The sequence below is a fragment of the Eucyclogobius newberryi genome, unplaced genomic scaffold, assembly GCF_026437365.1.
Source record: "Eucyclogobius newberryi isolate DKJ021-1_F unplaced genomic scaffold, fEucNew1.0.hap1 SCAF_1, whole genome shotgun sequence".
Taxonomy (NCBI): Eukaryota; Metazoa; Chordata; class Actinopteri; order Gobiiformes; family Gobiidae; genus Eucyclogobius; species Eucyclogobius newberryi.
In genome coordinates, this window is record NW_027315723.1 from 10,024,586 (window position 1) to 10,046,754 (window position 22,169).

General features: G+C 37.3%; 2 protein-coding genes across 4 annotated transcripts in view; one reads left to right on the top strand and one right to left on the bottom strand.

The window, feature by feature from the left end:
* gpr137c (G protein-coupled receptor 137c) overlaps positions 1–21,670 on the top strand; it is an 88,122-nt gene extending 66,452 nt beyond the window's left edge. The window contains exons 1-8 of one of the 3 annotated variants that reach the window (XR_011930148.1): positions 12,067–12,889; positions 16,450–16,499; positions 16,569–16,676; positions 17,231–17,369; positions 17,453–17,602; positions 18,941–19,066; positions 19,643–20,281; positions 20,328–21,670. Coding sequence is in view for 2 of the 3 variants with exons in the window: in XM_072463863.1 (XP_072319964.1) it covers positions 12,509–12,889; positions 16,450–16,499; positions 16,569–16,676; positions 17,231–17,369; positions 17,453–17,602; positions 18,941–19,066; positions 19,643–20,038 (1,350 nt within the window). In the remaining variant the exon portion in view is untranslated. Of the gene's footprint in view, positions 1–12,066; positions 12,890–16,449; positions 16,500–16,568; positions 16,677–17,230; positions 17,370–17,452; positions 17,603–18,940; positions 19,067–19,642 lie in introns of those variants that run through there. The other 2 variants (XM_072463863.1, XM_072463735.1) reach the window with 2 other exon arrangements.
* On the bottom strand, positions 378–10,748 carry txndc16 (thioredoxin domain containing 16). The gene is made up of 19 exons (XM_072463625.1): positions 10,570–10,748; positions 10,398–10,480; positions 10,247–10,320; positions 10,108–10,182; positions 9,891–10,012; positions 9,671–9,761; positions 9,437–9,602; positions 9,201–9,367; positions 8,935–8,995; positions 8,703–8,832; positions 8,474–8,620; positions 8,316–8,375; positions 7,604–7,808; positions 6,528–6,661; positions 6,275–6,359; positions 5,902–6,043; positions 3,819–4,006; positions 2,908–3,098; positions 378–708 (listed from the first exon to the last, which is right to left on the bottom strand). The coding sequence occupies exons 1-19, from the start codon at positions 10,727–10,729 to the stop codon at positions 470–472; spliced, it is 2,520 nt and encodes an 839-aa protein (XP_072319726.1). The 5' UTR covers positions 10,730–10,748; the 3' UTR covers positions 378–469.
* Positions 21,671–22,169: the final 499 nt, after the last annotated feature.

Sequence of the window (22,169 nt, forward strand, 5' to 3'; positions counted from 1 at the left end):
ATTCAGATGCTAATCAGGTACTCAGGGTGGTCGAGCCAGGGTCTCACAAAGACAAAGAGGTTTCTAATAGCCCATTAAGATTCTGAATAGGCTAGCTCGGTAGATACAAAGGGGAGTTTCTGTTGAAACAAACAACTCTTTCTACTTCAGGAAGGCTCCTCCCAATGGGCGGGTCTTACCACAGAACAGTATTAATATCGGAGTTCTCGACCTAAATTCTGTTATTGACAATGACTCTTGGATGAGAGTCGAAACGTCTATTTTTTCAAACTGAGTCCAGATGACTACAACTGAAGCTTTTTCTACTATATATATATATATATATATATATATATATATATATATACAGAAATATTATAGTGTCTTTGGTCCATCATAATCCAGTGTAAGGAAAATAAACTATCCTGAAATGAAAACATAAATGAAATAGTAAAAAAGTGCTGTTTAATTCATGTGTAGTATCCAAAGGTCAGAGTTCGGTGTGTTGGTTTGGTCCTGGAGTAGGTTTACTGACCGAGGTTTCTTCTACTGTCTCAGTCTCTGCACCATTCACCTCTCCATCTTCCTCTCTGGTCTCCTCCTCCCCCTCCTCCTCCCTTCCCTGTCGTGGCAGTTGTTGCCGAGCAGAAGAGGGGTCATTCTTATCCATTACCGCCAGGAAATCATAAAACGGGGCGACAGGAGGCCAGCTCACCTCTCCCAACACCCCTATAGAGACACAATTCAACATTAAAACAAGTTTGAATTTGTAGTCGTCTTACCTTTCCCTAGAATGTATGGAATGTTGAATGGGACGCAAGCACATTTTCAGCCTGAGGGGTCCAGGACAAGTTTAAGCGAGAAGTGACGTCAAATACGGCCAAAGTAAAGGGCAGAGTGGGTGAGTGCCATTAGCTGTAAACAGTTGGAAGTTTGAACAATGTTATTTGAAAGACTCCATTATCTCAAGCTTCTTATTTACATTTCTGCTGAAGAGACATGAGTAAGTACTTTTAGCAATGTGGATGTCAATGTTATTGTCTATATTAAAACAAATTACTGTTTGGCAAATGATTAGTGCAAATACCGTATTAAGTCGCACCTTTTTTTCATAGTTTTGGCCGACTTATACTTATATACTTGTATGTGATATTATTTGTTATTTTCACACTTGCAACCGCATTTCATACTCATTATTTCTACTTATATATGTTTTTTTCTTCTCTATTATGCATTTTTTGGCCGGTGTGACGTATAGTTCGGAACATACGGTACAAAGTTATTCATCAGACCAAAACCCTTGTTCAAGTTCTCATAACCGCCTTCATAAATCTCATAGCTTTTTTCACTCTAAGCTTCCTGTTTGGGAACACTTTTGTCAATATATTCCACATAATAAATCACCCTAACATGAGCTGTCCTTGTCACATTACTACCCTTTCAAAAAAATCAACCCTAACAACCCATTTTAACGTTCTGTTGCTTGTTATTTGAAGTATAAGAGTTTAAGCAAGAAAAACAAATGACATGGTGTGGTAAAAACACTGAAATCAGAATAAATGTGGCTTTTTTATGACGTCTAGTCTATCCATCTTCCTTCACGGAAAATCTCTGTCAAGCTGTCCTCTATAAACGCCTGGACAATTTCCAAAGTGTTTTACTACATTTTCCAACTGACGTCACAAACTTATCTCTTTTGTCAGGAGAAAGTTTGCATACCGTGATTAATTACCACTGCAGGTTTTAAATTTAGTGCCACTGCGTTGGAATCTGCTTTCAAAGGCGATCCTGCTCCGTGCAGTCTATTGTTTCAAAGTCATCGCCACTTCTGGTCGACACCTAATCTCTTAGAGGAAGGGCAAAATGTCACCTCTTTCCACTGCGCAGCTGTCAATCCAACTCTGGCAAATGTTTTACTCATCTATGCGTCGTAACGTAAAGATATGATGATGTAAAAGGCCAGAGATGTTTTACCGTCTTGGCTTTATGGATGTGTATCTGGACATTGAGTGCACTTTAACAGCAGGTGCCAAAATTAGACACAATTTTAAGAGCGCAATTAGAGTAAACAGAAGGCGAATGGCGCTGAGAAAAGAGCAGAGGAAGCATCGGTGGTTTTAAGTACGCTAAACCACAACGGTAAGTGTGCCATTACGGCTGCATGCAAGGGAGGATGGAAAGTAAAAAAAAAAAAAAAAAAAAAAAAGGTATGAGGGAGCTTACTGTATTACATAATGTTTCATCCATATGGTATAATGACTTTACCCTTTGTAATGTACAATTTGGGCCAAGGTTGAATCAGCTCTGTTATATCACAGATATAGTCTCCAATCAGTTATGGATTTTTTGTGTGGAATCCCTTTCTTTCAAATCAACAGAGCAATTGAATATATAATTCACTACAACTCCACTTTGGTATGGGATAATAATAAATAGTACTAAAGAAAGTTGGGGTCAGTAATGAATATTTTGGTTCAATCTTTACTATTTATGAATCCATCGACAGATCATTTGATTCATTATTATTATTATTATTATTACAGTATATTTAAATAGCGCCTTTCCACCTTCAAAGCACTCAAATTTACCCCTGAACTAACTTTTTTTTAAACTTTCAGTCCCCCTATTTATGAACCATAACCACAAATGTTCATTGTTGGGTTGTTTTAGGTGCGATAAGTCAGAGAAAACGACCGTTAGATTTGTGTTGGTAGTACATTTGTTTAGATTTTGATGTTTTTTATGTACAAAATAAACTCAATCAATCAATCAATCAATCAATCAATCAATCAATCTATAGACCAAGTCCAACCCTGGGACCAATGTTTTCCCATTCTTTGATTTCATTCCATTACGACTTGATCACAAACACGTATAATTGCAGCATATCCCTGTCACCGCCCTGACGTCCCCGTACACTGTGCTCACCTGCCGCTTGCTCCCTCCCCTGCTCCACCCTCCGGAGCCACTGCAGCACAGACGCAGCGGTGATGGGATGCCGTGGAGGATACTGGTAGATCTCCGCTGCTGATGGATTGTGGGTGAGGATCAGAGAGGGCAGAGGAGGCACCGAGCCAAGGTACGATCCAAGGACATCGATACCGGCTGGAGTCCGGCCTCTGAGACAGAAAGAACACTGGAGGTGAGGTGAAGTACAGGCGAATGGAGGAATGGAGTTACATAGTAAATAAACATTGCACGCTATTTATGCCTCTACAGAACACATGTCCTCTGTGCACCTTCTGATAAAGACATTTTCTTTAAAAGGCAAAGTGCTTAAACTTTCATCACACAAACTGTAGAACAAAATTGTGTAGATTCTTTACTAGAAAATGAGCGCTCTATACAATACTAAATACATTGAACATACAGTTGACATTTAATGCAAACTTAATTACTATTATTCGTATTAAAATACATACTCGACATCTTATATGCATTAGAGTTGACAAAAATATAAAAAATCAATCATTAATCAATACTAAAACTAGTTTCTGAACTAGATACTCATTTGAGCAAGTATTGATGCTAAAACAATAGCAGAACTAGAACAAGACCACAAGATCTAATAAAGAAAGTGCCTGAAAAAGAGCATTTTTAAACTATCATTGTGGTATGAAAACCTGTAAGGGGACACTTCAAACCATTGCAATTTGTAGTCATTTTACAAAATAAAGGATCTTTTCAAAGGACATGACTATCTTTCCCGTAAAAATATGCGCTATTACGTTTGCCTGGAAATAATTTGATCGCCCTTCTAAAACGATTATCACTTTTTCAGAAATGTCTAGTGTTACAATAAAAAGGACAATTCATACAAAACGGTTACTGGTACGCACAAATGGATCCAGCAGGGCAAGTATTTTTCCATCTTTGTGCTTCCTATCTCCACCACTCTCTTCAGCTCCCCCACCAGCGCCTTGTTCTGCTTCTGCCCGATTTCGTCCTCCTCTTCCCCCACAAAGAGGAGCAGCAGAGTCTTACCCCGGGACAGGACGCTCGGCAGGGTGGCCACGGTTAGCTCGGGCTGTGGGGAGGGTTAAAGTTTGAATTGAATTAGAAATGCAACTTGTAAAGTGAAACTCTGCTGTGATTCTGTGGCATATGTGGCATTCACAAACCAGAACCATTTGCTGACACAACAGCTGCCACTGCTTTACAGGCGATCAGCAAAGAACGTGCTGAAAGAGGCAAGACTTTTGGACCCGAAAGCAATTATGAGCAATATACCATAGCGCAATTTAATCTCAAGAAAAAGCATTTTATAAATGTGAAGGCAAAGGGCTGTTATGAAATGAACTAACAATTACAAACCAAATTATTCATGTTATATGTAATCCTTAAACTGTTTTGGGTAAAAATAAGTATTGATTGACTTTTGAGACACATATATTTGTTTCCAAGCATTGAAAATAGGAATATTAAAGGTGCACTATGTAACTTTTCTGTGAAGCCTACGTCTTTTTCTTGCCTCTTGTCTGTCTCTTGTCTTGAGATTTTATTGCTTGCTTGGAATGTTCCACAGTACGGTATCAAACTAATATATTGTGCATTTATTCAGTTACGTGTATTTTAATTGTGCAAAAATATGCATTCTTACTGTGAGCAGACTCGCCTCTTCACAAACCTGACCTGTAACTCGGCCCGGTGGCGTCACCTGCTTATGTCCAGAGCAATAGTTTAGAACTACACTGTTAAAAACATTCCAGGTAAAGCAATAACATCACTATGGAGACGAGCAGGTGGTGGGCACTCCACCTGAAAAGTTACATGGTGCACCTTTACATAGTTTATCTTGATAATACTATATCATTGAAGCCGTCTAAACGTTTTCACTTTTCCACAATAGAAAGCTTTTGAAAAATACATACATATATAATTATTATTATTATTATTATTGACAAGCAGAAAGAAGTTAAAATATTATTCAATGGTAACTTCAAGACATTCCTGAAGCAGAATTAAAATACACAATGAAAATACTCACATGTGCTAAGACTGTATATATATATATATAATAATATATATATATATATTATAATATATATATAATAATATATATATATATATATTATAATATATATATATATATATATATATATATATATATATATATATATATATATATAAATAATATATATATATATATAAATATATATATATATAAATATATATATATATATATAAATATATATATATATATATATATATATAAATATATATATAAATATATATATATATATATATATATATTAATATATTAATAATAATAATAATAATAATAATAATAATAATAATAATAATAATAATAATAATAATAATAATAATAATAATAATAATAATAATAATAATAATAATAATAATAATAATAATAATAATAATAATAATAATAATAATAATAATAATAAATATATATATATATATATATATATATATATATATATATATATATATATATATATATATATATATATATATATATATATATATATATATATATATATATATATATATATATATATATATATATATATATATATATATACTGTATATGCAATGACTGCATCGACGATGACCAAGACCCTCAAACCAAAACATTACATAACATTATTTGACATTGATGTAAATCTACCTACCATGACTTTATCAAAGTGAGCTTTAGCATAAGCTCATTCCTTTGTTTAGATGCAAGCGTTAGGCGATAGTCTGCCATTGGATGCATATACAAAACTAAATCAAAACATATGGGATTCACACATGTTACCTTTTAGACATAACGCCATTTTCCAAAGCACAAATGTCCTCTAAAATGTATCTATTGCCTTTTATTAGCAGATTTGCAGATAATGTAAGCAAAGAGGGACATTTGAGGGGCTTTTATCTTGTGACTAAGACTATACTTGTGTTTACAATGAGATTTACCACAGGTTGAAGCAGCGCAGTGTTTATATCCGCCGTTAACTCTTCAGCAGACGAGGGAAGAGGCAACACAGAGGGGGAACGGTCTCTTCGCCATGATGGAAACACCAAAACAGCGGGGAGGTCTGCTTTGTGATCAGACGCCCTACATAAACAAATCAAATACATCATATTCATTACAGAGACATATTCCTACGGTTTATCGTTTCTGTATGTTTTATACCACGTTTCACCATAAAGAAGAGTCCTGATTTGTACACTGTTGTATATTTTGATTTAATTGAACCATATCAGAAAATAAATCTATGTATATTCAAATCCAAAATGAGAAGTTGAGGAGTGAGTACACAACCTTGAAAGAGGAATGAGCAGTTACCGTTTTAGTGCCAGGCCATCCGTCAGCAGTCCTGTCAGCAGCTTTCCTCTCAGAGCTCTGGCTGTTTCAACAAACACAGATAGACCTGGAGATAAAGCAATGTACTATTTATTATCTACACAAAACGACAATATATTCAGATACTGTATGTGCCAAGAAATGTTCAATTGACATTTCTCATGGCTTTAAAGTGAAGTCGAGTTGTGAGGACAAAGATACAGTAAGCACTCAGTATCTATTCATATTATATTACCTGGATGTGAGTGTGTGTCAAATAATCCCAGGACCTTATCAACGGTGTCTCCCGGCAGGTCAGGATGGACGGCCCCACTCATGAATAAAGCAATATCAGCGTCATTCAATTCAAGAGGAGATATGACTCGGCTCCTATGAAAATACATAAAACATGATAAATAAATTGACAATACACACAGATTGTACCATATCATTCATAGCCAATAATAAACACAGGATGCAGCTTTATCGTAGTGCCATTAGTGGGTGTAAAATACTAAAGCAGCGGTCAAGAAGGTCATGGTCACACAGCAAATGTAAGTGCAGCTTTATGCAGTATTGTGGTGTGCAATGGTCAGTGTTTCTACATAAGTGGTTCGAGAATGAAAAATGCTGTCCTGTCCAATAAAGCCTATGGGCCAGAAAATTAAAAATTAAATTAAAATGTTGAACTGGCGAACTGAGTAGCTGGAATTGCTCAAGAAGTTATTTCGGAGTGAAAGGTGTCAAAATACAACGTGCAACCACAGTATGTCATCCAAATGATATGACAATAACTTGGCTAATTAGACATTACACTATGATGCTCTGTAGACATCCCTAATTCAAACTTAAACATGCATTATTTGGCCCAAAAAATGAACATTTTGTGCTTAATTGCTGCTGATAGCAAAGATACAAGAGATCTGGACGGCATGACAGCGCAATATAGAGAGCAATATGTCAAATCGCTCTGTCCACTGCAGGAAATGTAACTGAAAATGTATAGCCCCTTGATATTTACGAAAATCCCTTCAGAGCATCGCAAATCTAAAACATATTTTAGAAGAACAAGAACTTCCAAACAAATTCCAATAGCTCCCAATAGGATTGCCCACAGCAGTTCAACAGCAGTCATAAAAGAAACATACAGGCCAAGTTCATGTTTTAGTTGGGATGGACTTATTGGAATGGGCAGTTTGAATTAAGGAGATTATTTGGGTTTTATCATCAGGGCTTACAAAGACAGGAAGTTTACACGATTCGAGAACACTGTAGGGACGTTCTATTTAGTCGTTTTTCCTCAAATCTGTCTTACATAAAAGTGGGACTTACAGCAGGATAAAGCGGTACAGTGCTTGACTTGATAGCATGCCTTCGTAGCGCTGGGCGGGCTCTCGTGGTCGAAGTATCAAAATGGCAGGGAAGGCTGTGATTGGCTGAAATGGAATGGGGTCAGGTGTGCCAGACTGCCCAGCGCAAAGGTCGGTCCACTCTCCGCAATTCACCGCACACATCTGGACATCATCGATATCGGCGTCTGAAATTAAATGATATCAGTTCGTTTAGCGCTGGTGTTCATATTTGTTCATTATTTTTGATTCAATTGTACTTCTCAGAGTACTTACACCATACTTCCAATACTTCCAACATAGTAGCGTAACAGTATTCTTATTCGAGTAGAAGTTTTAGTTACGCCTTCCACTGTGAGTATTTCTTGAAATGACTAATGCTTTAAGTTGACATTATTAAATTATTTGAAAAAAGATTTTTGGCGCCCCTTCAGACTTATATTTTCAAATGTTTGTAGTCTATCCTATGGATATACCAACATTTGAGCATGATTTAATGTTTTGTTCTTCCAATAAAATCTCATTTAAATTATACATCAGATGTTACAATTGCTCTTCCTTGAGTAGTAGTTTTTCCAAATACTTTTTTTTTTTATTCTTACCACTACATTGTACTTCTACTTGAGAAATATATCATGTGTCTTGAGTACAATTTCTGTCTACTCTACCCAGCTCTGTAATTAAAGAACAATTACCTAATAGGCTTTCTGCTACTTCCACAAAAGGCTCAAGGAAAGCCATCGAAACAGCGTCCCCTAGTGGTGAAAAGACAAAAAACACACTATTTAATTTCTAGGCAGAGGAAACAGATGGATAACACTGTTTATCTGTTCTGTGGTGGTTTGTAGCTCACATTTGAGGTAGAACAGTGCCACCGTCAGACTACTTTGCGCAACTACACTGTGAAAATTCTGCGTATTGAGTTCTGTAAAAACGTCCATGTCAAGCTCCTGGCCTCGTTTTAAATAGACAGAGGCAGCAACTTCATCGTCCAGCTGGTCTGAAGGCAACAACATGAAACATAATTATTTCAAGAACCTTCCATTATAATATTCACATGAATTTTAAAGTATTTTAAATACCAAAAATGTTTTCATCCTCAAAATCCTCAATTTCTTCTTCTTCTTCTCTTTCAACAACATTTTCTGTGTCCTCATTTGTGAATAGGTCCAGCACCTCTTCAATGCTGTGTAAGGTCAAATACTCTAAGCTCTGGATGTATGAACCATAAGTTGATATATATTAAAATAACATTAATAAATAAAATTACATGGACAAGGCAATTAGAATCATTGCTTGGTTATTGTACAGTACCTTTCCGGGCAGTCTGTATGCAACATTGTATTGTTTAAGAGTCTGAACAGCAAGACTTCCCCTAAAACATATAATAAAAACATAGTAAAGACAATCACTCCCCACATATTGTATAGTCATTTCTAAACACTCATTAAGTCTATTGCAGATATTATTGTTGCATTTTGAGAGCGTAATATCTGTAATATACAGTGCCATTATTAATATCATCACTAGGTAAGGTAAGGTCACATATTAGACAGCCTCTGGTAATATTATGCTGTTACCTGTGTATGAGCACCATTTGGGCGAGTCCTCTGAGTTTCCATGCCAACCTGTGAGCAGTTTCCTTGTCCATATCTTTAGTTTCAGGATGTGAGAACAAAAAGACTTGAGGTACGTGCTTGTAGGGAAACTGGGGTGGCATTTTTGAGGGGTCTTCATGCGTCTCAGTCTAGAAAATTTAAAAATATATATAATATTGTATTTCAGGAAAACGGGAATAACTTTCTGCATTATTCACCAGCACAGGAGCATCCATGAGCTGCAGGAAAGAGTGAAGATTAAGAGTGGACAGCAGTTTTCTCATTCGGGTCAAAGGGCACCGGCCAGATTTGGTTGATGTTAAAGCCTTGTGGTCTCTACAGTGCAGCACCCACACTCGAGCGGAGGGAGATGAACTACTTATACTAACAAAGAAGAAAAACAAGATTATTTTCTAATTTCTGTAAAGTGGGAAGATGAAATGATGACTTACCCAAGGTGTTTTAGGACAGGGCCTCCGGTTATAAGAATAAATTGGTATTTTGATCCATACACAAATGCTGTCTCCATAATAGATCTGTGTTCTACAACAAGAAATATATAGATACAATTGAAAAACAGAAGAACAATTTAACTTCTCTGCTTTAATACTGTTTTGTATGTTCTATAAAATACATGCATCACTGTTACTGATATTTTCTATTTGCTTATACCTTGAGTACCCAGACTGCTGACGTAACCTAACGCAATATCTTTCATCCCTCTAACACTCTTCTCCATCGCCAACAGGTCAGCATCAGTGTGGACATATCTCACCTCGTCACGCAGAATTGCACTGGAACAACGAAAGCAACATAAGAAAATAAATATAGCTATATAGAAATAAATAATCCAATTTGTTTGTTTGAATAGCGTGTGTGCGATGCCTACAACAAGACTTCGGAGACAATGGCGTTGACATCAAAAACAGTGTCCAGATCAAAACTCAGAAACTCCTTACCATTCCTAAAAGAAACAATTGGTAACTTTTGAAAACATTCGCAACTAAATACATGATTACACATTATACCTGAATAGGAAGGCTGTTTGCAATATTTTGTCTTCCAAGCAATATTTGGAAACTATTTCTTTATTGCAGTTCACCTGAAAATATATATAGCAATGATCAAATTAAATTGAAAGGTAAATTGTGATATATTTTGGGTCAAATCCAGACTTACTTTACCAACCAGCACCCCATAGTCTTCAAGCACATCGGCCGCCTTCTCCAACTCCACCAGGAACAAGGATATGGATGGAGACCCTGCAGATTTGAAGACATATTCTTGTAATAAGACATATTGTTGTAATATAATATAGTAACTTCAGACTGTATCTTAGTAAAGTTCTTACCTCCACATTCAAAATACATAAACATCATCTTCCCGGAATAAAGTTTCTCATAGAAGTCTGCAGCAATGAATTCAATTAGATTTGAGTTGTTCATCTTTTCCATGCATCCGCCCGACTTGGTCCAGAGCAGGAGCGCAGCCACGTACAACCACGCTGACATTGAAGTTTATTATGGGGTGGGGTCCCTAAAAAGGATAACAAATGTTTACTAAATTCTGTAAATTAAACAGCAACATTTCTGTCTTTTTTCCCCTTTATACAAAAAGGTATATGCTTTAATATAATCAAACATTCTCTAACGCAATTGTTTTGCCTCATGCAAAAATGGATTTGTCCCAATGTCAGGTAATGTCAGGTCATTATTATTTTTATTTTTTATTAAGTCAGTTGTTTTCATATAAATTAACTTTGATGGTAATTCAGTATATTTTATAAAGTGGTATTGGAGCCCAGTCCTTGACAGATGGCTCAAGCTGTGGCCACCAATTGTTTGAGAAAGCCTTTTTTTCTGCTTACAAAAGTTCATTCCAATGGTATCCAGCCACGGTTTTAGGATCCAGATACATCGTTGCAAAGTCAAGTGGGATGTTAATGTTGAAAGAAAACTCACGGTTCTAAATCGGACAATCCCAAAACACATGAAACAATGATGACTACTTGGCAACCACAAATTCTGCCCTGCACTTTCATATGCTGTTCTAAAATACCGTGATGAAATTATAACATCCAAAGCAATGTGCATGCAAGCTTGAATACAAACTAGTAAATAACGATGTTGCCAGATGTTACTTACACGATAAACTTAAAAGAAGGCGAGATCATCATGTAGTTCAATGGTTAGAAAACATAGTTGGACTGATCTTGCAAGTGCAAGTTGTTATTTCAATATAGCATTGCCGTATTGGCATGGCGATCCGGTAATTAGCATAACGCTAAATTCGTTTTGAGTAATTTTCACAAAAACACTCAAATGACACAAACATGTTAAATTCTTCTCCTTTGCAGAAGGATGGTGATAAAGCTAGTCCGTGTGTGTAACAATTTCCTATTATATTTCAAAATAATGCTATTACAATTATAGTGACCTAAACAGTTAACGTGTCATTGTGTTCCCCAAAGTAAATTGCTACCATTTATCACATAAGCACACTTCCATGAGGTTATATAGAGGCTGAACTCATAGTTTAAGTTTTTTTTTCTGACATTTGAACGATTATTTTGAAGGAAAGGCTACTTATTTTCACTTGCATTTCTGCTAACTTACTACGTTTTCTGTAAATTGTTTTGAAGCCGTACATCCTGGTAAAATAATCCCACGTGAAAAATCTAACCAATCACAAAGAGGACTTTTTTAAACCAAGGACATCTCTGCAGCTGACATCATTTTAAACCAATAAGAGACTTGAAATGGCGAAGGCTGGGCAGAACATTAGGCCAATCAGATGAGAGGATGGCTAAATGGGCGTGAGGGTGTTTTTCACTTGGGAACTTTGGCTCGGAAACTGGGTGAAATCTCCGGCTCCGAAGACTAGACGATCTGTGTCAAAAACAAGCTTTGTGCAACCCAAAATGGCGGCTCAAGATGTTGCAGTTTCACCGTGACTTGAGAGCGAAGGGGGCGGGCCGTAAACTGCATCACAGCTGATCTGAAGCTTTTCCCCCCTCAAGTTGTTTTGTGCAGAGGAGCTTTGCAGGATTCACAGGGGGATCTCTTGTTGTTTTCTTTCTTCTTTTTTCCTTCAAAACAATTCCCCGTATCATAGCCACTTCTTAATCGGATTACAACACTAACGCACTTCCAATATGCCACTTCTTTTCAAAATATCCTGCTCTTATTTGTTTTTGTCTACGATGGATTTGGAAAGGCTCTGACCCAGCGTTTTGATTTTTTTTTTTTTTTTTGCTGTGCGTAATGCATTAAAACAGAGCGTCTGTGGAAATGTTTGCTGCGGGGGATGAAGTCAGTCCCTCGTTGTTGTTTACCTCACAAAAGGAGTCCCCTACTGGATCTGCAATCTCTCCAACACTAGAGCTCAGCCTGACAACCCTGCACACCGTCTTGTATTCATTCCTATTTATTTTCGTCTATCTACAGCTTTGGCTCATTTTGCACTATGGACACAAACGATTCAGCTACCAGAGTGTTTTCCTGTTCTTGTGTTTGCTGTGGGCAGCTCTTAGGACCACTCTTTTCTCCTTCTACTTCCAAAATATGGTGCAGGCCAATCAACTCCAGCCCCTGGCCTACTGGGTGTTGTACTGCTGCCCAGTCTGCCTACAATTTTTTACCCTTTGCCTGCTCAATCTATACTTCACACAGGTAGGAACACAGTGTGTGTGTGTGTGTGTGTGTGTGTGTGTGTGTGTGTGTGTGTGTGTGTGTGTGTGTGTGTGTGTGTGTGTGTGTGTGTGTGTGTGTGTGTGTGTGTGTGTGTGTGTGTGTGTGTGTGTGTGTGTGTGTGTGTGTGTGTGTGTGTGTGTGTGCGTGCGTGCGTGTGCGTGTGTGCGTGTGTGCGTGTGTGTGCGTGTGTGCGCGTGTGTGCGCGTGTGTGCGCGTGCGTGCGTGCGTGCGCGCGCGCGCGTGCGTGCGTGTGTGGTGTGTTGACTATGACCTGATTTCAGAAATACAACTGACTCTGCACTTCTATGGTTTTTACATTAATTACATTTCATACCACTTTTCTCATTATACACAATTTTGCTCCTGAAGGACTTGACTTTCCAATATGCTTTGCACCCCATTGTTCTCAGTTGCTGCAGCAGCCCCAGTGGATACACCATACAGCACAATTTCATCAATGCCTTGTAATTAACTTTGGCTCAATATCGTGTCTTTTCACATGGGGGTTGAAGGATGTAATCGTCTTCATTGATTTTGAATTACAGAGCCCCAAGTTTCATAAGCTGCAAGTGTATTACATACAGGAAGACACAATTGCAATTTGTGTGATCCATTACTGCCCTCTAAACTATTTTGTTCTTGATGTGGTTATTAATTACAAACTGGACTGATATAAAGGAAAACATAGCCTATTGTAAGAATATTTCTCATCTTGCTGTATAGGTGGACCCGGCCGCGCTTTAGGGCTTTCAATGGCCATTTTTTTTGATTGTCTGTGACACAAATGTGACAATCATCCGCATGTTTTCACTGATAAATAGTCCACTTGAATGGTTCTTAAACTGGTAGGCTTTCTCTGATGGTTTTCAAGTGTCAGCAAAAAAGTTCTATTATTCCTGGTTTGGGTCTGTCTGTCTGCCAGCCATGTTCACCATGTTTAATCCTATTAGTTTCATTAAGAACTTGCACATTTAGGGGTATTAGGTTCACTAATTAAAATGTTATTTGTTGTCTAATGTTTCACTTAAAGCTTGACAAGCACTGGTCTTCATTTACATCCCGGTAAAAGCAGTAGATAATCCACTCTATGCTGCTGTCTGAATATGGCTAATGTGGTTTAATGTTCCGTATACAGATTCTGGCTTCTGCTTTGTCCATTGCAGAGTAGCAGTTATGTCCAGGGGAGACATGATAAAAGCTTGAATTGCCGTCCCGGGACAGGAGGACAATAGTGGGGCAGGCTGGAGAGGGAGGGAGAGAAGGACAGACAGAGAAAGAGTGAGATTGAGGGGGGGGCATAGGGACACAGCTGGTCAGTCACAGTTGTTCAACACCTGCCAACTGCAAATGTCAAGGACTATTTTGTTTTCCCACATACAGTAGGAGCAAAAGTAGCACGTCTTTCAATGTTTCAACAAAAGAGGATGTTTGTCTTGTCCGAATGTTGGCCTAGTTTTGAAAAGGTAATGAAACCAATGTGTCACATGTCTGTCAGCTGACCAGCATCCTAGCAGTGAAATGGGAAGTAGGAGGGGGGAAAAACCTAGGTGCCAATTGCTGTGTCATTGGAGTCATTTATGCATTGAATTACGTGAGCAAGGCCAATAAATCATGTTGAACTTAAGGCTATTATGGTAAATATAATGCTTTATGGTGTGTAGTTGGATTTATGTATCTTTGAATGCAACCCAGGATTATGAAATATATGTTAAGCAAGGTACAAAACATGCACAGGGTACAAGTAGACAGATCAGAGCATGTTTTAGTAATGCCAAAGTCGGATGTCCTTATTAAACCTCCTTATTACCTTTTTAAAATACTGTGTCCAAGTATAAGAAATACTGCCTGTAAAGAAACTACAAGCTATCATTACTGTACTACCACAACATTCTACTGCATGTATTGTCTGTACTAGGAATGCCACGCTAATATCACGATTTAATGATTATTCATGATTACTGAGACCAAACAACACATTTCCGTGCTCTTAATATGTTTAACTATAACTGTTTTATTTAACTAACTTTACAAAACTGAACTCTCTTGAAGACAAGATAAATTTTAAGGTGACAATAACAGTCAGATTAAAAATGTAGGTCAATTTTCTGATCTAAGTTTTGAACAAAATGCTAAAATGGTCACAATTATTATTTTTGGTTCTAACGATTATATTGTGACCTGAATAATCACGATTATTGCTTAACATAATAATCTTGACATCCCTTGTCTGTACTGTCACAAAATATGACCGGGTTACTACCCACTTGTCCATTATGATACAGGAATAGTTTATACTGTATTTATACCGAAGTATAAGTCTCACCAGCCAAAATGCATAATAGAGAAGAAAAAAACATATATAAGTTGCACTGGAGTATGAAATGCGGTGTGTGGAAGTAATAAATAATATCACAAATAAGTAGCTCCGGAGTATAAGTATATAAGTATGAATATAAGTATAAGTTGTACCCCGGCCAAAAGTAGGGGAAAAAAAGTCTTATAGTCCGGAAAATATGGTAATAAGATATTCAAAAAAAGCTTCATAAATAATGTAGAAAAAAAAAAAAAAAAAAAAAACATGAAAGTAATTTTCATTAATTTACTCTTTCATTTTCAGAGCAGTTTAATTTAAATGCATTTGACTTCAATGCTTTCGCAACCTGACCCATTCAAATCAGTCTCGCCACACCAATGTGACTCTGGCCTGACACAGGAGATTTCTGTTGACTCAAAAACCTGTCCATGTGATTTCCTTCTGCTTTTGAACTATAACTTCCCCGAACACCCAATAACGCTTGTAAAACCATCAATAAACACTAATGTATAACTTGCGTATATGCAGTTTATGCACTTTTGTTGCTATGGTGAAATGACTCCATTGACTGGCAGTTGGATTTGTTCTACCTTATAGTCAAATCATAGTGCCAATTTTCTCACTGATCAAGTAAATTGCAAACGGATGCCATTTTTTGGGCGGCCTGTGCAAGCAACAGAATGTCCCGTCTCTATGGCGCCAACTGGCTGTTATACCTTTGCTATACCTCAGTAAACAAGCTCTCACAGTTCTTACTTCACTCAAAGGCTAATGCTCCTTTGTATAAAATGTGAATTATCTGAACTAATTCTTGAATCTAATTATAATTGCAGTGAGATTTCTTTTCTAGATTTTGGCCAATATGGACAATTTCTGTGTGGTTTTGAATATGTTTTACAGCTGTGTTTAAATGCAAAAACACCATTCCACAAAGAAAGCAAAGTGAATCTGGGGCAGCCTATTTTGCACTGGTTTAACTTGTGCTCAAGTTCATGTTTGTTTGGGGCCGTTGTTTGCTTAGTATGTCACATGTGAATCACTCAAAGTTGCTTGTCTGACTGTTATTTGTTCTATGACAATTTGAAGTGAAGGTTAGATTGTGAATGACCCTAGTTTTGTTCTGTTGAATGCATGTCATGACTCAGGAATCTCCACATGCGATGTTATGTTCACACTCCTCTCCCAGCACAACCCACCTGACCTGCTTTTGTTTGCCTCCTTTAAGGTTATGTTCAAAGCCAAAGCAAAGTACTCTCCCGAACTTAACAAGTACAAGTAAGTCTGGACTATTTCAATTTTAATGCCTTGTAACTTCGATTTAACAACTTCCTCTTCTGTCTCTAGGGTCCCTCTGCGTTTGTTCTTCCTGAGTCTAGGCATATTTTTCCTGGTGGTGAATATTACATGTGCGTTGTTAGTGCAAGGAGCTCTGGAGCGCTCTGATTCACCAAGGTAAGAACACTTCAGAAAAACAAATGAATACTAATTAAAACAGAAACTTGGTGATGATGAGCAAAAGTATAAAGGCATAAATATAGAACAGATTGAGAAGCAATTCGATAAATGAGCAAAGGCGAATGGCAGTTATAAGCATCTCTTTTACAAATGGGATGAGGCGTCAAAAAGCAAATGAAAAACACACGATTTAAAACATAATATGTTCAAAATTGCAATTCGATCCTTGTAGCAATTTGCTCAAAAACACACTTTTCCCCACCCACTACTCCTATTGGTCAGCCTCTGTCATGGTCTCAGTGAGTGGCATTTGGATTTAACCAATCACAGTGAAGTGTGGGCTCCTAAATGAAGCAGGTAGCTGTAGTTACACCTTTAAAGAAATACAAAAATATCACATGTGTATTACAAATAGCAGAAAAGAAAATCATGGGACGATATGCCAAAACCGTATAAACTGGGAACACATTCTAAATGAAACTGTATAGTTGTAGAATTGTATATTGCTACACGTACATATACTTTATGAATACATATACTTGTGTCTGCAGTGACGCTACAATCCGACATGCTGTTTTGGCGCGGGTCATTATCAACGACAGCTTGTTTGTCCTATGTGCCATCTCGCTCGCTGTCTGCATATTAAAAATTGCCAAGATGTCTTCGGCTAATGTTTACCTAGAATCCAAGGTAGGAATATGAACCCTTCCTGCAAATTCAATCCGGTCGTCTGTATTATTAACGTGTACTGACACATATGTCTTTTCCTCCAGGGGACGTCGGTGTGCCAAGCTTCTGCCATAGGAGCTGTGATCATTCTCCTTTACGTTTCCAGAGCGTGCTACAACCTGGTGGCGGTCTCTCTGTCACCGCAAGACAAGCCCAACCCTTTTAACTATGGCTGGTACAGTGTTTCTGATCAGGTGAATTACACAGAAATACATCGAGCTGTTTCTTTTGTGTGTTTTGGGGGAGGCAGTGCTTAGTGGGTCAAAGGGCTTTGTTTGGCTATAAAGATCCTCTGTGTGTGTGTTGACCCACATCATGACAGAAGATGGACCGATCCAAAGGGCTGATGCGCTCACCTCCATGCTGACCATAATCTGACATTAGAAATTATGGCGCTAATCTGTGGGCAGCTGTCAATGCACTGCCCCCCATGTTTGAATTAGACAATATATATGTAGCACTGAAAGGACAACAGTGCAAACAGTGGGTCATTATTGGCAAACAAGTGCACAATAAAAGTATAATCCACATTGCAAATTAAAGTTGTTAAACTTTTCAACTCAATGGAAATTATTGTTATTTCTTGGCCAGGAAATGTATCCAGCATTTGTTTCATTTGGAGTGTTATTATTGCTCAAAAATAACATGCATTCTCACTGTGAGCGGGCTCACCTCTCCACAGATCTAACCTGTAACTTTATCTGCTTGTGTCCATTAAGATAAATATGTTTAGATATGTTTAATGCTATACATTCAAGACAAAGCAATGCCATCTCCATGGTTACAAAGCTGTGAGGGACACTCCTACTAGGCTTGATACAATAATTCCTATATCGACTCATCGTTCCAAAAATATAACTGGAGCAATATTTTTGGGATTTGGTAATTGTATTGTGTATCATTTTCTTTTCAAATACATTTTTTCTATATTGTTAAAAGTTGAATAAGGAACTTTTATGACGGATTATTTTGATTTATTTGGCTTTGTATTTTTGCAGGTCATGTTTTTTTAATATATTGTACATTTAGAAAAGGGATTAATGGGATTCTGTGGCTTTAGGTTCATTGTTAAGTGTTATTTTATATTGTCATAGTTTGATAAAGCAATGTCTGTGACTCACTTCAAAATGTGTTATTGTGACAGGCCTAATCCAATAGAAAAGTTACATAGAGCACCTTTAACAAAGTTCCACCAAAACTAGAAAAACAATAATACACTATTAAGGCTGCATAATACATAAAAAAAAATCATGGTTATCACAAGAAATAAAATATTTTGCAATGACAATTCGATTTCACATCTGATAAAAATTAACAGTATTTTTTCCTCATGTCACCTAAAAGTGTTTGAAATATTGATATTGTTTATGTTTTAATTATGATCTCCTTGTTCCCAATTAAACTTGAATTAAGATTTTGACACGCTTTTTACTTGTCTCATATTGTACTCCCCAATACTTCTAGCTAGGGTTTTTGTCCTGGGAGTTATGTCACAATGACTTATTATTTCATATAAATTGTCTTTGTTGCAGGCCGACGTGCAGGAAATTACTGGTGAAGCGTACATCATATTTGGGATAATTCTTTTCTTCTGGGAGCTGCTGCCGACAAGCCTCGTGGTGGTTTTCTTCCGAGTCCAAAAACCCAACCAAAACTTGGTATTTTCATTTAATTATTTTTTTATGTTTTTGTCAATTTGTGCAAGACCCCTTTTAACAAATTAGATGGTACTAATGATAGGGGTTGTTTTGTGATTTTAAGTACTCCATTTTGTTACATAAGTAAATGTACAGATACAGGAGCAAATATTTACTCAAGTAAAGGTACGACATGAAAACATTTACTGAAGTAAAAGTACCTGTAGTAGTAAAAAGTATTTCAGACTTGGGGGTACGTTTTTTTTTTTTAAAGGATTTTGGCTGTTCGAGCTGTTTATATTTGTATATTTTAGTTAGCAAAAATTTGGGACGTTGACTCAAATTACAAAAGTGCTAAAATCAACAATTTCAGGTAAAGGTAAAGTACTTTTATTTTTTAGTCCTGTTAAAAAATGTTGTGAAGTAGAAGTAAAAAATGATCTTCTTTAAAAGTACACATACCTAACCTAACTGTACTCGAGTATAGTATGTTTACTTCTGTATTTGATTACTTTCCACTGCTGAATATGAACACAAAAACAAAACAAAAACATATTTTTCTTTTCACCGACGTAATATTTCAACTTGCTCTCTCAGGCTCCTGGAGGAATGATCAACAGCCACAGCTTCAGCTCTCGTGCCTACTTCTTCGACAATCCCCGACGCTACGACAGTGACGACGACCTGTCCCGTAGCGTCACCAGCCGGGCGGACCGCACCAGCCTCCTCTCCTCCACCCCACAGACGGGCGCCTCCACCTGGTACGGCTCCAGCCCACGCACCTGCAGCAGCGCCATCATGTCCGCGCAGCCCACCTCGTCCACCGCGCCCCTGCTTTTCGCCTACGGGAATATCCAAAGTCATCACCACCACCATAACTTTTACTCGACACCGCAAAATAACTATAGCAACCAGCACCAGGGCAACTACTACTCCACGCCGCAGAATTACAACTGTGGATCGCAGACGTACTACTGCACACCACAAAATTGAATCAAAGAAAGAAAGAAAGAAAGAAAGAAAGATGGTGGATGTAAAATATTGACTAAGTTGGTGAATGTCATGGCTTTAAATACTTGGATCAATCAAGGACCAGTGCCAACATGGCCAGCGGCAGCCATTTTGTGTCATCGGGGACCAAACCCTCAATATTACATCCTTCTCAGTCAATATATGTAAATGGAAACTTACATTATTGCATTGATCAAGCATAATATTATGGCCATCTAAATAAGTGTGGAAACGGGAGCAATTGGTTTGTGAGTGGTTTGACTGTTGAAAGGGAAAGTCATCTCATTTGAGCATTTCTTGGGAAACTGTTGATGGCTTCTGAGCACTGCAGTCTGAAAAACACCCCACATGCGCTGCAGTTTTGGGGATCATCAAACCCAGTCGTCTACCCGTCATAATAAGGGTCTTGTCATACTCTCTTAAAACCTTTCCTATTTCTCTTGTTATGAGCAAATAGTTTTAAATGCAAATGTGACGATGACAATATAATCTGTGTTATTCCCTGCGCCGGTCAGTGGTCATAATGTTTTGCTTGAGTGACTGAAATACACTTTAAAGGCAATTGTGGCTAAAGCTAGAGCTAAAATAGTCTGCTTGGCTACAGACTATGCCAAAACTGCAGTAGTCAAACAGATATTGCTAAATCTAATGGTTTTGTCTCTTGTAAATGGTTGCTGCACCATTTGACATTCTGTTTATGGACTTTGAAGTTTACTGATGGTGAATGTGTAGCAAAGCAACTGGTTTGACCAACAGCAGAACTGTGATCTGTCAATGTTGTAATTGTAATGTAGATTTGAAAGAAATCACATGAAAGGATGTCACATTTTTAATCAAAATTTAAAACATTTTGCACTTAGAAAACTTCCCAAATAGACTAAAAAATGTAGGACGTCATTTCCTAACATATTTATGTATTCTCCTGGCAATCCTCTATTTTATTATTGACTATTTATCCTTTGTGGAAAGAGAAATTAATGTGCCATGACTTTAGATTATATCCAATTCATTCCTTATGGAAATATTTTTGCACAAGATGTGTGTGTGTGTGCGTGTGCGCGTGTGCGTGTGCGTGCGCGTGCGTGTGCATGCGCGTGCGTGTCCGAGCTGATTTCTAATCCTAAACTGTTTGTCGGAATCTCATTGTTTAATTTTGTTTTTTTTATGATCTTGTAGGTCTTTCAATTCACTGACTGTGATGTGTAAGCAATACTTCACTCTGTTGGACAATAGCTCATGTAGTGTTTTATGTTTGACTGAGGGAATCAATGTCCTCCATAGTGGGCATGTATTAACTGACTAATATCAATTCCAATGTAAAATATTAACATTTCACTTTATAGTGGTCCAAACAGCTTAAAAATAAAGTTATGACTAATTTACAGGGCATGCTTCTGGACTCTCCTGCAACAACTCGTAGTGTTTTCTGTTCAGTGTGATGGCCTACATGTGTAAATGTTTGCTACAGGTGACTGTGGATATAATTCTATCATTTTGTTTGCTTGTGTTAACTGTGGCAAAATACTGAATGTAATGTGCAAAAGATCACCAATTATGTATGCAAAAATGCACTACCGTGTTAAATAAAGGCCTACTGCACTCTTTTTAAGGAAACCTGTTTGGTTTGACTGTATTTCAACGATAGTAGATGGCCTTTTGAACGTTGCTTCTTGCTGGTTTTGAGACTTTTCCACTGCTGTGCGCATCAGATCATGTGGCTCAATTTACCGCTTAAACTGTTTATTAGAAACATCCAAATGAAGTCAAAGCCACAGGCCGACCAGCTGCAGAACATCAAATTGTTTGAGTAATTTAGACATCCAGTTTAAAAAGGAACCAATGTTGTCAAAACATCAACATTCATACATGATTTAGAACTAATCTCAACAAAAGCAAGCACTTTTATTTCATTTCAGCATGTACAAAATATGTTCGTCACATACTTTTTAATTGAATACAAAATGTAAAATTGTATTCATATCTGTACCAGTACTAACAATCCAGTGCATGAAACGACTACTTTTTAGTTTCCATTTCCAGAAAGCTACATGTTTATTACTTAAAGCACCCGTAAGTTGTAGCCCACATTTTGGCCAATCCTGTACAATATCAA

Coding starts and splice junctions, on each gene's coding strand:
- txndc16 (XM_072463625.1), bottom strand. CDS start 10,729: ATGTCAGCGTGGTTGTACGTGGCTGCGCTCCTGCTCTGGACCAAGTCG. Junction 7,809..8,315: donor AGTAGCAGAAAGCCTATTAG/GTAATTGTTCTT, acceptor ATTTAATTTCAG/ACGCCGATATCGATGATGTC. Junction 6,360..6,527: donor TGACACACACTCACATCCAG/GTAATATAATAT, acceptor CTTTATCTCCAG/GTCTATCTGTGTTTGTTGAA.